This window comes from Berkeleyomyces rouxiae (genome assembly GCF_048999995.1).
Source record: "Berkeleyomyces rouxiae strain 22BRR77 chromosome Unknown BrBRR77_ptg000004l, whole genome shotgun sequence".
NCBI lineage: Eukaryota > Fungi > Ascomycota > Sordariomycetes > Microascales > Ceratocystidaceae > Berkeleyomyces > Berkeleyomyces rouxiae.
This window is the reverse complement of record NW_027396494.1, coordinates 1524797-1540361: the sequence shown is the minus strand read 5'-3', so window position 1 is coordinate 1540361 and position 15565 is coordinate 1524797. Positions and strand designations below refer to the sequence as shown.

Here is a 15565-nt window from a genome sequence, read left to right as displayed (position 1 = left end):
TCGGTTGAACATAGGCTGGTCAGTTTTTCTGGTGGCGCTGATGATACTGACTGAGATTGAGGAGGCTAGTTATTCCAAAGGAAACATGAGAGAATATGTAGTTTGCGACGGAGCAATTCCAGGTCTAGTCATGTACAGATTCAGCGTGAACAAGTTGTTGTGGAATATGGAGAGCAGGCTATGTACGAAATTTCGGCTGTTGGTATAGAACAGGTCGTTCATCAAGTGTCAAGACAATTCATCATGATCTCAGTTCAGGAGTTGCTTGGATGGATTGTGTGATGTAGCGGTAAACACGGCTGTGGGGAGGCCTGTCCTGGTATAGCTAGTTGCCACATTAATGTCAATAAGTTAATGGGTGCGTCTTTGCATGATAGTTGCAGGATAAATATTTAGTCCCCAGCCATGCCATCAGCACTCAAAAGCTCTTTGATGGAGGTCAGCTAGCTCAAGTATCACAAGAGTCTAACTATGTTTGCATGCTCCTCAAACCCTAACTTCAGCTAATTTCTCCGCCACACCCAGGCTCTGTGCGCCACATTTGCTGACTCATCTCCGTGGCAGAGGGTGGTCTTACCACAGAAGTCGTGAAGCTTCAGCTCAACAACCAAAAGCTCCCACCCAAGCTCTGCCGATCCAAATCCTTATTTGGCATGAGCACACTGACCAACATCCTCAAACACATCAAACCCGCATTGCCTTGCTCTTCTGGTCTCCTGCTTTTCTGCCTCGCTTCGGACTGTGCCCGCCCGTGATGGCGCCGTCTTCTTTTGTTATCTACTAAAGTCTTTCGTGGTCGCCCCATTCCCAGAACAGCCATACCCGCACACGTATTCCACATGTGCGTGCACAACGCTTTTTATTCTTCAGCCTGAGCTGCATTCGTCACTCGATTCGCCGCTCTTGTTTTTCGGCCACCTTGCCTGTGCATTTATTTCTCTTCTTGTTTCCCTCTCTCGCCCCTCATCCCTCATCCCTCGATCTGTCTGCCTACTCTGCGAACCAAAGCGCCTGGTTCTACTTGTACAAGCATACAGGTCTTCCTGCATCCACCGCCAGTTGGCTGATATTTCACAAAGACGTCATTAAAGTTTCGGTACCGACGAGTTTCCCTTTTTTTCTCCCTTCATCTGCATTCTCGGCCATTTCTTTTCGCCGATCCATCGGCTACGACTACCCGCACCCACGCAGGCCTAGAAACCGACCCCCAGTCTCAACGACAAACATCACGCTGCATTTCAAGGCCTTCCTCTCAAAGAACTGGTTATCGCCGAGTCTATTCCCACTGTTCAGCCTGGTCCCGGTGTTGCCTATTCTCCAATAGCCTTGCGCACTGTTGTTTCTCTCATCTTGACTGCGGCGTCAGCCGCCCCTACTCCGGCCTTCTTCCTCCGCCTGCCAACATCACCGGTTTGCTCTGCCCCCCAAGGAGCACTTTTTTTTTAGTCGGACACCTCGACATCTAGAATCGCCCGTCTTGTAATTACACTCCGAAACAATGGAAACCCAACCAAAAGTGCCGGCCTCCGAGGCCGACACGTGCCGAATCTGCCGTTGCGAAGGCACCCCCGAAGACCCTCTATACTACCCATGCAAATGCAACGGCAGCATCAAGTTCGTCCATCAAAACTGCTTGATGGAGTGGCTTTCGCACTCCCAAAAAAAGTACTGCGAGCTCTGTAAGACACATTTCCGATTCACAAAGTTATACCAATCCGATATGCCGCGGTCCCTTCCTCCACTTGTCTTCATCAAACATGCCATCATATACCTTGCCCGCAAGTCCGTCGTCTGGCTGCGGGCTGTTCTTGTTGCTAGTGTCTGGCTCTGCTGGCTACCCTATCTCATGCGCCGGCTATGGTCCTTTCTCTTCTGGATCAGTGACGATGGCATCGACGGCCTGCTCAGCGCTTCTCACGCCCGCGAAACCGTCAATGAGCGCGATATTGCCGTTCTCCAGAGCTACGCCATATGCCCTTCGTCTCCTCTCACGGCCTTAACTTCTTGCCCACCCATCTCGCAGTTTTCACCGGCCGTATATGAACGCGTCGTGGCGTCTTCTCAGTATGGTGGCTATTCCTCCATGCGAAGCTATACCCTCAGCGAGCGCCTTTTCTTTGGGCTTTTGCGATTTCTGTTCCCAGGCCCCGCCAACAAAGCCGAGATGTCCGCTCTCAACTCCAGTAATTTCGCATCCCCCTACGACAACTCCTCAGTTCTAGGCAATGTGTCGCTGCTTCGCAACCTCACCAAATACCCTCATGTCAACAAAGCCATCATTACCATCTTAGAGGGCCAGTTAATTACTCTCCTTGTTATAGCATCGTTTATTCTGATTATTCTCGTCCGGGATTACGTTGTTCAACACCAACCTGAAGTGCCGGAACGCGAAGAAGAGGAAGAAGAAATACTACAGGCGCGCAATGCTCGTGATCTGCTCGGCCATGAACTTGAAAATGAATTCGTTGCCCGGCGAAATGCGGCTCTTCAAAATATTTTTGACGATTCTGCGGATTCTTCCGACAACGAAAGTGGCATTGCCTTCTCCGAGGATTCTCTCGGTGACGACAACGACGCCGTACAAACCGAACTTGCCCGCCACCGTCTTCTTTTGGAACAATACAAAGAGTGGTATATCAGTGGGGAGCTCCAAACTCGAGATCCAGCATTTGTGGACGATAGCTACTTTAATCTCGTAGTTGCTTGTGTTCAGGCTACTATGGTCTCCCACGACTTGCATATGGCGGCTAAGCTGCTCAAATCTATAGCCAAGCTCGACTACCAAATGGACAGCCAAGACGATCTCGACAACTACATTCGTCTCCTCATTAAACACAAAGGCGACCACGACTATATGCTCCGTGAAACATTTTTCTCATCTATTCACATCGATCCTCGGCTTTCCTTAGCACTCCAGAAATATCTTACCGATGGGGATCCTCTTTTCCCTGAGCCCATTCTGCCAGAGACTGCCGAAGAGTTAGAAGCAAGAAGGATCGCCGAAGCTAGATATGCTGAAACCTTCGACAGTGAAGCGGTTGACACTGATTTTGGGTATACCAGTACATCCTTTGGTACTCCGACGGACCCCGTCGTGTCGCACGAAGTCCCAATGAAACAATATGATGGTCCTAGGAGCGAGTCTTCAAAAACGACTGGTAAAGGAAAGGAAAAGGCACCCAAGGATGTCACCGACAGAGTGGCTGATGAGGCATTCATCCGCATGCTTGAGATTAATGCCATAATACGGGATGGATCGGCGAATTCCTCTTCATCCCGGCCTCGCTCTCAATCCGATGGTCCTGCGATGCGTGACGGTATTGCCCCCCTTGGAAACGGTAGCTGGGCTTATGGTCCATCTGACTCATCTATGAACAAAGACGATCCCCTTGAACAGTCTAGTACTTCTGGGATCACTGCCTCTGCTGGTTGGTCATTCTCTGCCCTTGAATCTCAGCCGTTCTTTGCTCGCACTAGAGATGACGAGACGCCCTTTGGTGATTCTTCGCCCCCTCATCACAATAATGGACATAGCCGTGTTCAAAGCGAAAATGGCAGCAATATCTCACAGCTCGTGTCTACAATCGGGTTGGATGATGGCGATAACTCGGATTGGGAAAGCATCTCAGATGACCAAGGAAATGAAGGATCTAGCCGTTCTATTGAGCAGAATGGCAATAACTACAACCACGGCCTTACTCCTGCCCCGGCTCTTGAAGCCTCATCAAGCAATGAGTTTGTGGGAAATGGCTCACCTAACAACCATCTGGCCCATGTTGAAATGGATGTGGCTAATGATCCCGGAGACAGTTGGGGACGAAGCCCTTGGGACCCCCCACAGCGCAGGGAAGAGATCAGACATCATCCTGTTTTCCCGCATGTCGACCACAGGCGTCCGCTGATTGTTGAGCCGGCTGAACATCTTGAACATGTGGAAAATGTGGCTGGACTTGAGTCAGAGGATGACGAACACACGCCTGAACTCAGTGATGCAGACTCATCTGATGAGGATGATCATGTTGTGCCCCCCCATGACGATGGTGCTCTGGGAGAACCTAACCCCGAACTCCCACGAAACGATGCTCAAGATCAACAAAGAGTTGCTAACCTTCTAGGCATCTTGGCCGAGTTCATGTGGGGTGACCTTGAAAACGAACCAATTATCGAAATTGATGACAACGAGCTTCCCGACCCCGATAACGAGGATGGTTGGTTTGATGCCGTACCGGATGTCATGGGCCCCGTGGCTAATGATGCTGCTGGCCCCGATGGCGAAGTGTTTGACAATGACGAGTTTGATGGCGTTATGGAACTCCTTGGCATGGCAGGACCTATCTTTGGTCTTTTCCAAAACGCCATGTTCTGCATTTGTCTAGTATTGATGACGCTTGTTATCTGTGTTGTTTTCCCTTACAATATCGGACGCCTTGCTTCCTGGTTCATTGCCAGCCCGTTCCGCCTTATTCGCCTGATCTTCTTTTTTGTCTCGGTAGTTCAAGATCTGGCTGCTCTTGCCGGAGGCTTGTTTGCCTACGTTGTCGTCTTCCCAATGTACTTCCTCAGCAAGATTGTTGGTTGGGACAAGACAACCACTGAAGTCGTTCGAGCTCTCCAGGGATCTTGGAATTTGTCCTCTGAAGCATTCACTCGTTGCTGGGGCTTGTTTTGGAGCGCTAACGGTAGACCCACGGAAGTCCAAACGTTTACCATTGTCAGCCATGCTTCACTCATCTCAATCAAGTCACTGATCGCCTCGGCCTTTACCCTTGTCTTCTGTCTTGCTCAAGCGATCGTGGCATATTCCTGGCAAACTCTGGCTGTGTTAACTCATCCTGGACGCTGGGACTTTGCCTACACCTGGGCAGTGGTGACAGGAGGTGCATCATACGGCATTCAACTCCTTCAAAACACCAGCCTTGATAACATTTCAACTCTCTTGAAGAATCCCAGCACTTGGGTCGTCGATATTAGTCCCCGCGATAGCTTTGCTCAGCTTGACCTTAGTCTCATTCACTGGTCTACCTGGGATCGGATTTTGGTTATCCTGATGGGTTATCTCGCTATAACAGTTGTTTCTGCGCTGTATCTAAAGCACAGAAGGTCCTATTGGATTCAAGAAATTTTAGGCATAGACATAGATTATGTCCTTGTTGAGGTCCTTACACAGGCTGGAGGCGTCATGAAAGTCTTGCTCATCATTTCAATCGAGATGCTTCTCTTCCCTCTGTATTGTGGTATTCTAATGGATGCTGCTCTACTCCCATTATTCGAGGGCGCGACCTTGCAATCTCGGTTCAACTTTACAATGCAGAACCCTTTGACGTCAGTTTTTGTTCATTGGTTTGTGGGCACTGGCTACATGTTCCACTTTGCTTTGTTCGTGGCCATGTGCCGCCGGATTATGCGCAAGGGCGTTTTGTGTAAGTCCCCTTTTTGACAGTGCCTTAAAACGCACTTCTTCTTCTCTTTGCCACTTAACTAATATTCATTTCATAAAGACTTTATTAGAGACCCAGATGACCCGGAGTTCCACCCCATCCGCGAGGTTCTTGAGCGCAACATTTTCGTACAAGTCCGAAAGATTATGTTCTCAGCACTTGTCTACGGTACTCTCGTTTTGATGTGCCTTGGCGGTGTGGTCTGGGGTCTTTCATTTTCAAACCTGGGACTTTTCCCCATTCATTATTCGTCAAACGAGCCTGTCCTAGAATTCCCTATCGACTTGCTCTTCTACAACTTCTTGATGCCTCTGGCCGTCAAGTTCTTCAAGCTTGATGATGCCATCCTTAACATGTACACGTGGTGTTTCCGAAAGGCTGGGCGTATGCTCAGACTCACGTGGTACCTCTTTGGCGAGAGACGCATCGACGAGGAGGGTACTCTGCAAGATGTTGGAGGGAAGCCTTTACCATGGTACAAAACAATGACCCTTGAGGTGGTCAAAACCCATGTTGTCCCGATGAACATGCGATTTTTCTTGACCTACACACCCGAAAAGCCTCGTCCTACTAGCGACACAAAGTTGGCGACCCTCTCGGAACGCAAAGAAGTACTAATTTCAACAGGCAGACTGGCTCCAGATGGTAAATTTGTTCGCGTTCCTGCATCGGATCATGTACGTGCCGTTAAAGGACGAAACGTCTTCATCCAAGTGGAAGAACGCCATATGCTCCGAACCTATACGCCGCTACCAGGCTCCGACATTATCGCGTCGCAGTATCAGCTGGTCTACCTTCCTCCGAGATTTTATCTACGAGTCTTTGCATTCATCATGTGCCTATGGATCTTCGCAGCGGTAACCGGAGTAACCTGCACCGTTATTCCCTTGGCAGTTGGTCGCTACATCTTCAATGCTCTTTTGCCAGACCATGTCCGCACTAATGATATCTATGCGTTTACCATTGGTGTCTATGTTCTTGCATCATTTGGATGGCTGACACTGCGCCTCAAGCATGCTACTCGACATGCCAACAATCTTATGGACATGGTCAAACGGACTGTTCTAGATCCCTCATTTCCCGCATGGGCATTCGGCATGGCTGTTGAGGGTGCGAAACTGCTATACACCTACACGATTCTCGTGCTCATATTCCCTATCCTCCTGGCTATTCTGGTTGAACTGTATGTGCTCATTCCACTGCATACTTACTTCTATCCGACCAGTGATTCCAAAAACCGCCACGTCATCCCCATCATCCAGTCCTGGACACTGGGTATTTTATACCTCAAGTTGGGTGCCCGCATTATTTCCCGACGCTATCCAAACTGCCGCCTGTCTCAAGCCATCCGTGCAGTCACGCATCGCGGCTTCTTCAACCCGCCCGTGCGCCTCTTTACCCGGGCCTTTGTTCTGCCGGGTCTGGTGCTTTCGCTTATAGCAATCGTCGCACCCCCAGCACTCATGGACTTCACCATGTCCACCAATGTCCTGGCGCCCATGTCAGACGATGCATCATCACGAGCATTTATGTACCGTATGAGCTACCCCATAACAGCAATGTGGGTGTCGGCGCTCATCGGGCTCAATATCTTCTTTGGCATAGTCAACAACTGGACGGCCAAGATCCGCGATGAGGCGTATCTGGTCGGCACACGTCTACACAACCTAGATGGGGTCAAGACTCCCACTCGTGGCCAAACACGTCCAACTATGATGTGATAGGTGTTAGCAATATCCACTAGCACAAAGAAAATTGAATTGGGGTCTGTATTTAGAGATCGTGCAGATAAGGCCAAATCGTTTCATGCCTTTTTTGAGACTACCCAGATAGCAGCCGAGACGGTGGCTATATCTTCGGCGTTACGTTTTTCTTTTTTGTTTTTTTGTTTTTTTTTTTGATTTAGCATGGTATAGGGGCAGAAGGGTAAGTCCCCCTGGGAGTTTTTTTTGTTTTATCTTGGGAAGGGGGGGTTACTATCATTGACTCTATTTTGTTTTTGGGTTTGGTCTTTCAGTCAGCTAGATGTAGTTATTATCTTGTTCTCAACAAAGAATCTGTGTCAAAGAATCTGTGTCTTCCATAGCGGTTTGTTTTGATGAATGTTGCGAGGCGCTTCTCAATGAACCCGTAGATCAACTGTGACCCTAAGATAGAGAGATAGAGATATGTCACGTGGTGATAAAGAGTTCAACATCTTGTACAACATGATGCTCTGGGCATCTTGTCACAAGCTTTCACCTGCAATCAAAATACGAGACACACAGATTGCTGCAAAAAGAAAATGGTCTACTACTTTACGTCCAAGGTAATCGATCCACCAGCGAGTGTCTACGTTGGCAAGGACAAGTTTGAAAGTGAGTTGGCCGCCACTCTGAAAGTGGGCCTAGAAGCTGATCAACGCCTGCAAACATAGACGAGGAGCTGATTACACACGGTTGGGACAACGATGTGTGGTAAGTATCCCCCAAGGCGTTTACTCTACAAAGCGGCAAGTGTGCAGACTCCAGCTGACATGGAAATCAAAGGGTAAGTTGTAATACCGCCGAGCCACAAGCAGCCAAGGTATTCCATACCATCAGGACAAGCAGTTAATTCGCCTGCCAATTCTTTGTGCCTCTGCCATTGCTAGTTTCACGTAGACAAGCTGTCCAGCGCTCATATCTACCTTCGCATGCGGGATGACCAGACCTGGGACAACCTACCGGCCGAGCTGGTCACGGACTTAGCGCAGCTAACCAAAGCGAACTCCATTGAAGGCGCGTAACCACTCCCCCAACCCCCCTCTCCCACTACCGCGTCATCGCAAAAAAGCACATGCGTCTCGACTGCGCCGTTCACAGCATCCTTGGTTCTAACGCTTTCACACCATAGGCAACAAAAAGGACAACATTACTATCATTTACACCCCGTGGGCCAACCTACACAAAGACGGGTCTATGGTGACCGGCCAAGTCTCCTTCAAGGATCCGCGCCAGGTGCGCCGCGTGCTGGTGGCGACGCGTGAGAACGCCATCATCAACCGGCTCAACAAAACGCGCATCGAGCGCCGCGCGCCCGATCTTGACCTCGCAGCTGAGAAGGAGGAGCGCCTCAAGGTGCTGCGCAAGCGCGATCAGGCCGCAGCCCAGGCCCGCCGGAAAGAAGAGCAGCGTCTGGAGAATGAGTACAAAGAGAAGAAGTGGCAGAAGGACCATGCGTATGATGAGCTGTTCACCGAGCATAACATGGAGGGCTCGAGTAATGCCGACCGGCCGGATAACTGGGAAGATGACTTCATGTAGGGCTCACGAACAGGGAGAGTTCTTGTGATATGGACTATGATTATGTATTCTATAGATACCAGGTATTGCATAAAAGGCCAGTGAAGCAAAAGAGAAGAAAAAAACAACAAAAAAACAACAAAAAAACAACGCTATGTAGCAGACATGTCTCATGATCCCATGATCCCATAAACGCCCCAGAAAAGAAAAGAAAAAAGTTCCGTAAAAAATACATCTCGCTCAAAAGTTTCGCACAAATCCAATGCTCTTGGTTTTTTCTGACATCTCAGGCATCCCTGATATTTCCATATTGCCCAGCTGCTCGGCCAGCTGAATTGTAGTCTCGTACTTGACCTCTCGCCGGTCACGCGCCCACGACCCCGCGCCGCCGCTGATTGACGCATCCGTCAGCCGCCGAGACGGCTCGTCACCCGGCAGGCCAACATGGATCGCGCCCAGGGTATCTGCAATGTCCAGCAGGAGCACGTCCATGGGGCAAATGTAGGCAATCTGGCGGCGCTGCGACCACGCAAGCACGTGGCCGCAAACGAGGCCCTGGTGGCGGTCAATAACCCAAGCGCCCGAGTCGCCAGGCAGGCCAATTGGGAGCGTGGCAGCAGTGGCAGCGGGGTTCAGACCGGCAGGTGGCGGCGGGATCGGCGAGACTTGGTAGCTGTGCGAGACGGTGGTGCGGCCGTAGATCTTGACACTGGTCAGGGTGGGCAGAATCATGCCGGTCTGCAGACCAGAGGTCCGCGCCATGCATTGCACCTCGAGGCCTGGGAGGTTCAGTGTCGAAGCTACAGCCGTGGGCTGTATGGTTAGCTTCTCATCCGAGCCGGTTTGCGTGGTGTCGGAGGACAGTTCAATTCGCGGGATTGTATTTGCAGCTGGTAGGCGGTCAGCTTTGAACTCAAACAAGGCCCAGTCAATCTCGTGCACGAGACCGTCCTTGATGCGCCGGCGGATTCCACTTGAGGCATACACTTGGCCTAGACTATATGTGTCCAGGTGGTCCTCATCTGCCGTCTCCTCGCAAGGAAAGAAATCAACAGGGACATCTTCCATGGCTGGCTGTGTGACAATGTATTCGTCGCCGTAGCCTGCTTCTATGCCTTTAATATCGCCAGGCTCCATAGAAGGCAGTGGGTCCATGGACTCATCGTCCGAGTCTGTCATGTATTCATGGACATCTAGAGAGGAAACCGTCGAGCCCTCGTCTTCAGAATCAGAAAACTCCATAGAGAACTGTGCATAGGCAGCCGCCAAAAGCGCCTTGTCGCGCTCCATATCCTCACTATCAGCGTCATCGCTAGGAGCAGACGGGTCAAACTCCATATGCTGTTCAGGGTTTGCCCGGGACCGCGGTGGTGCCAGAGTCTGCTGTGCCCAAACCGGGACTGGGCGGCGCTGCTCCTGGTGATCGCGGGCTGCAAAAAGTGATTGTTCCTGCATGAATGCTGACAGCCTCGCTTCTGGTACATTATTGGGGACGGCTGTAGTAGTGCTAGCATCTGGCTGCTGATCTGCATTGTCTTCAGCTTCAGCGCCACGTCCGGCGAACGAAGACGGTAACGGCTTGCGTCGAACACAGCTGCGATGCACCAAAGGTTCTTCAAGCTCCATGTTTGAAGAGGGCGTGTGTGTTGGGCGCTGCATTTGGTGCCTGGATCTAGAAGTGCAGGACATCCCACTCTCGCCAATGTCTTCGTCCGTTCCGGCACCATTGTTGGTAGAATCCTGCTCAGGGTCGTCCAGCATGTGGTGCACCGTCATCCCGTATGGCTTATTATCCACCATGACCAGACCGCCGAAACTGACAGGGGGGAGGTGGCGCTCTCCATTCCACGCACCAATGCTGGCACCATTCGTAGGCTGGACCTGGAACTCAATATTGCGCGCCGTGTCATCATCCGGGCCATCGTCATTGCGGTTGCTTCGACGGGGCGCGGCGTTGTGCGAGCGCACAATCTTGCCGCTACGCACTTTGAGACCAAACCCCATGCCAGTTTCATCGTCAAAAAGGTCACCTAACTTGCACTTAAGAATCGCCTTGACTTTGCTGACTGATGAGCAGACAATGAGAACGACTGGCTTCGTCTTGTTAGGACTAGGTCCCATAGACTCAAGTGAGATCTCAACAGTTTCGGCGTGCTTGCGATAGAACTGCTTCAAAGCATGGTTGATCTGGTGCATGAGGACATTGTTCCACGTGTTTGTCACTTCTGTGGGAAGAGGAACTTGTACTTGGTTGTACAGGCGAAGCTTTGGTTTTGAAGCGGGCTTGGGAGCCTGTCCCGGTGCCGGTGCGGGAATAGGGGGTGGGGCAGATGTTGGCTGAGGGATGGAAGCAACAGGTGCTTCAGCCATAGGTACAGGGGGCGGTCTTTGAGGTGCCGCCATCACTGCCGCAAGCTCAGGAGCAGAGCGCGCTAGAGAATCCTAGTTAGTATTGGGCAAGTTCTGACAAGTCCCGGAGTGTGAGAAAGGGTAACATACCAGGTTTAGGTGACTTTTGACGATATTGGGCATCTACGAAGCTCTTGCCGAAAGCTTCAATTTGCTTCTGCTTTGCCGCCTCTGAGCCACCGTAGGATCCCCATTTGGGGGCAGTATCGGTAGGAGTCGGGGTGTTGACAGCGCGCTTCATCTTGCGAGGGGTCATTACAGGATTGATGGGACCATCCTGAGTCTCGATAGTAGACTGTATATTGTTGGTAATATCTAAGGCGCTGCAGGCCTCAAGATATCCAAGAACTTTGGTGCGCACAGAGTTTAGCAGATCGGTACCGGTGTTCTGGCCTGTGAGTTCCTGATCAACAGCTCCCCACAGACACTGAACAGCCTTCATGAATAGTGTACCACACCGAATAGCCAGTTGGTCGACAATGGACTCGGGGATAGAAGGAGCGCCCTCAACTACCAAATTCTCTGGTTTGGTCCACATTCCAATAGACAGCAGCATGACAGCCAGAGAGTACAGGTCCAGCACACGTAAGTCAGAGAACTGAGCAAGCGGCGAGTGTGGCGTCACGCGCGGGTCGAGGGGATGGCGGTAGATGGGGTTTCCAGTTGCAAAGGTGCTAGGGTCAACGAGTCCATTGTCAGACCAGGAGGGGAACACTTCAAAGGCAGAAATTAGCGGGCGGCGAATGTCGATTTCCTGGGTAGAGTCCCCCTCATCGGTAGAGGTGTGTCCAAATTTAATATTACAGTCAAGCACGGCTCCATGGGTGATGTTCCGTGAATGCATGTCAAAGATAGTGTGAGCCATGTTGTGAGCCAGGCGGAACTTTGCTTCCAGTGCCGGCTCAAAGTCGGGCCGTGAGAGAAGATCGCTGAGGGTGCGAATGCTGGTTACAGGGTTGTGGGTATTGCTCTCAAAATGAACAGAGTTGAAGGCTGAAGGGAATTGGTAGACAAGACCCAACCGTGACGTTGGTATATCTTGAAAGTATCCCAGAAGCCGGGGCAGGCCCGACCACGTGTGTCGTTGGCTAGTGTGTTGTTGTAGACCTGCATAGAGGTTCTCCAAAGTAGCCTGTGGTGGGGTGATGCCAGTAGTGGAATAGATCTGATCAAAGGTAGCAAACTCTAGCAGTAAAGGCTTCCACGGCTGGTTGCTAGCCATGTCAGAGTCATTGAGAATGATGGCCAGTGCCTGGTCGTTCATGAAAACGACGCCTTCTGAGAGTGTGGAAGCAGCAGGGCCAGAGCCCATGGCCGAGGACTCCATGCGCAGAGATGCCAGGGTAGTCAGTGAAGAGGGATCAATTAACTGGGGCGTCTTGAGGCGGGAAGAACCAATCTGCTTGGTCATCTCGTCAGATGAGATTTGAGATGATGAGGTCTGGAGTCTGCCGCTGATAGCCTGGCTGACTGAGCGGGGAGGCGCAGATGCGCGAGCACGAGAGAGGTCAAAGAGGGTGTCGATGGAGGTTGTGAGGTCGTGGACCAGGTTCTCGAAGTGGCCCTTGTCCCATTCGACCACGGGCGTCTTGCTGTCGCCGGCGGCGGCGATGGCGCGGGCCGAAGCTGGAGGGCCCCCAGCCATGAGACGGCGGGAGCTCTGCCACATGGGCTCGGCCTCGTTCAGGATGTCCTTGATGGTCGACATGACGCTGCCAACAACTTCGGCAAGTCCGGCCTTGGATAGGTCTTCGTCCAGGTCAGAGTTCTGTTCGGGATTGGTCCATTCAACACCCCAGCTGACGAGGCGGTCCTTTTGGATCTTGAGCTTGCGGTGCAGGGCCTTGATGTCGGGGTCCTCGCTGCTCTGGACGGGGTCTTTGATGACGAAGTCGGTGGATTTTTTGGTGTCGTTGTAGAGATTGCTGAGTCGGTTGCGGAAGGGCACTGAGTCCCCTCCTCGAATGAAGTCGGCCATGATGAGGCTCGGGACGGGACGGCGATATTATAATAAATGATTCCAGCCACTATCGCAGCAGTGATGTGATCAACGGGAGACAGTGAAGAAGCAGCAGCAAAAGTGAGGGAGCACTTATGAGGCACCGGCACCCGTTGTAGACATCAAAATGCGAAGCTCCCGAAATTGTCATAGGCTGCAGGATAAACAGCTGTTATAGCGCCGCCTATTCTCTCTTGGCCGGGGTCTCTAGGCGTGCGTGTGTGGGGGATGCTTTAATGTCAGTGTGCAGTTTATCTTGGTGCCTGGAGCATTTACCACATCGACCTGCAGATGTGCCAAGGTGTGCCACATCTGGCTCCACTTTTAGCCGGCGAATGCGTGGCAGGCGGCTGCGACGCACATATACTATGGGTCTGTGTGGCTGATATGTGTGGCGCCTGGTCTCAGCTCCGCGGCTTGTGGGAAGCCAACCGGACTTAACATCCGAACATGACTTTTCTTCCTCCTTGCTGCCTAGAGTCGCTTGTCCCTGGCATTGTTTTATGTCAGTAGGCAGGCCTATTGGCTGGGATGCATTTTGCAACAGGCTGCCAGCCAAGAGCTGAGTGCATACAAATAGCAACACAAATTCGACTTCACTGGCTGGTAACTGTAACTAGGCACTTCACAAGCCCTCTCTTATGTCCGTCTTGCGGCCCTGGGAGATAGGAGACAATAAAAGGTCTAGAGAATAGTGAGCAGTCTCTTCAAGGCCCCGTTAGCGAAGCCACACCGCAATAACTTGGCATTCTACCAAAGCTATAACCAATACTAGGTTTAATACGTAAATGTATCGTACCGGACTTTCGGTCGTCTTGACATCTCCCTCGATAGGGCTTGTGTCACCTCAACCTCTCAATCCACCACATTGCCGCTGATCGCCGAGTCCCATGAAGCGGCGTAGTATTCGGTCAGTCCGTGGAAGATGCCAGAGAAGCAATATCTGCACGCCGCCGGAGTCCGTGTGCTTGCCACATGCTCCTCAGTCTTCAAGAAATGTTTTCTCCATAACACAGATCCATGTTCTGCGAGTCAGTCCCCTCATCGTTGTAACCCTAGTCAACCCTAGCACACGCACAGTCATCGCGACTCCACTGTTTCCATCTTCTTCTGTGACCTCAGTTCTTCAGACTATAGTTGTGCTAACTCAAGTATCAACTGCACGCCATCCTCCACTCTTCTCGCCTTCTCATACTCAACATGACACGATTTAGACCGTGCATTGACCTGCATGCTGGCCAGGTCAAACAAATTGTCGGCGGGACGCTTGACAGCACCACTAGCACCCTTCAGACCAACTTCATTTCTCCTCATCCGCCCGCGTACTTCTCAAAGCTATACAAAGATAATAAGTTAGATGGCGCTCATGTCATCATGCTTGGATCAGGAAACACCGAGGCGGCAAAGGAAGCCCTGGCGACCTGGAAGGGAGGACTACAGGTTGGCGGCGGGATTTCGGATAAGAACGCAGCGGAGTGGATAGACGCGGGTGCTGAAAAGGTAAGACAGAAAACTGGCGACCTCAGCACAATGGGACTTACCAGAGACTTTTCAGCTACTGCCACGAACAAGACAAAACAGGAGGGACCTCAAGGCTGATCATAGTTCAATAGGTCATCATCACGAGCTACCTTTTCCCCGAAGGAAAGTTCAGTCAAGCACGACTAGAAGCAGTACTGGCAACGCTTGGTAATGACAAATCAAAGCTTGTCATTGATCTTAGCTGCCGCCGTACTGGTGAGAACAGTTGGCATGTCGCCATGAACAAGTGGCAAACTCTCACGGACATGGAAGTCAACCAAGGTGCGTTGTTGTGATACTACTTCCAAAGTAACAGACAGTTTCGAAGACGAACAACAGATTACTAAGTTTGACCATCGCGCACAGAATCTATCTCGGCTCTGGAGCCCTACTGCTCCGAGTTTCTCATCCACGCAGCAGACAACGAGGGCCTACAAAAGGGCGTTGATGAGATGCTTGTGGAGAAATTGGCCAAATGGTGCTCAATTCCTGTAACATACGCTGGTGGCGGCCGCAACTTGGATGATCTAGAATTGGTCAAACGACTAAGCGCGGGCAAGGTGGACTTGACCATTGGTAGCGCGTTAGACTGCTTCGGTGGCTCGGGTGTGAAGTTGGAAGAGTGCGTGGCATGGAACCTGGCACAAGAGTAAAGCTTAAAGAGAGGAGAGTAGAGGGAATGGAAGAGAAGTGAGCGGGAAGAAGAAAAGGAAAGGGGAAGCCGGTTGACTGTAGACCAAGAGAATGCCTTGGTGTAACGAGCTGCCTGTCGTACAAGCACTATGCGGTACCTGTGGTTTATCTCCTACATAACAGCCTGCATTGTAGCCATGGTCCTCTTATTTTTCCTCAAAGGTTTCCGTCTCCTCAGATACGAAAAATACCTTCGTCTAACCTTTCTCCATGTGTTTTGTGTCATTCGTCCTTGCTCGTTA

General features: G+C 51.2%; 4 protein-coding genes across 4 annotated transcripts; 3 read left to right on the top strand and 1 right to left on the bottom strand.

Moving 5' to 3' along the window:
* Positions 1–1498: 1498 nt before the first annotated feature.
* BROUX77_004644 (uncharacterized protein) lies at positions 1499–7159 on the top strand (the record flags this gene model as incomplete). The annotated part of the gene is made up of 2 exons (XM_073749429.1): positions 1499–5420; positions 5499–7159. 2 exons carry the CDS (start codon positions 1499–1501, stop codon positions 7157–7159), a joined length of 5583 nt encoding a protein of 1860 aa, XP_073605101.1.
* Positions 7160–7722: 563 nt separating this feature from the next.
* On the top strand, positions 7723–8722 carry BROUX77_004643 (uncharacterized protein; the record flags this gene model as incomplete). The annotated part of the gene is made up of 2 exons (XM_073749428.1): positions 7723–7795; positions 8313–8722. 2 exons carry the CDS (start codon positions 7723–7725, stop codon positions 8720–8722), a joined length of 483 nt encoding a protein of 160 aa, XP_073605100.1.
* A 219-nt stretch (positions 8723–8941) lies between these two features.
* BROUX77_004642 (uncharacterized protein) lies at positions 8942–13088 on the bottom strand (the record flags this gene model as incomplete). The annotated part of the gene is made up of 2 exons (XM_073749427.1): positions 8942–11133; positions 11201–13088. 2 exons carry the CDS (start codon positions 13086–13088, stop codon positions 8942–8944), a joined length of 4080 nt encoding a protein of 1359 aa, XP_073605099.1.
* A 1221-nt stretch (positions 13089–14309) lies between these two features.
* On the top strand, positions 14310–15283 carry BROUX77_004641 (uncharacterized protein; the record flags this gene model as incomplete). The annotated part of the gene is made up of 3 exons (XM_073749426.1): positions 14310–14609; positions 14723–14912; positions 14997–15283. 3 exons carry the CDS (start codon positions 14310–14312, stop codon positions 15281–15283), a joined length of 777 nt encoding a protein of 258 aa, XP_073605098.1.
* Between the last annotated feature and the right edge of the window lie 282 nt (positions 15284–15565).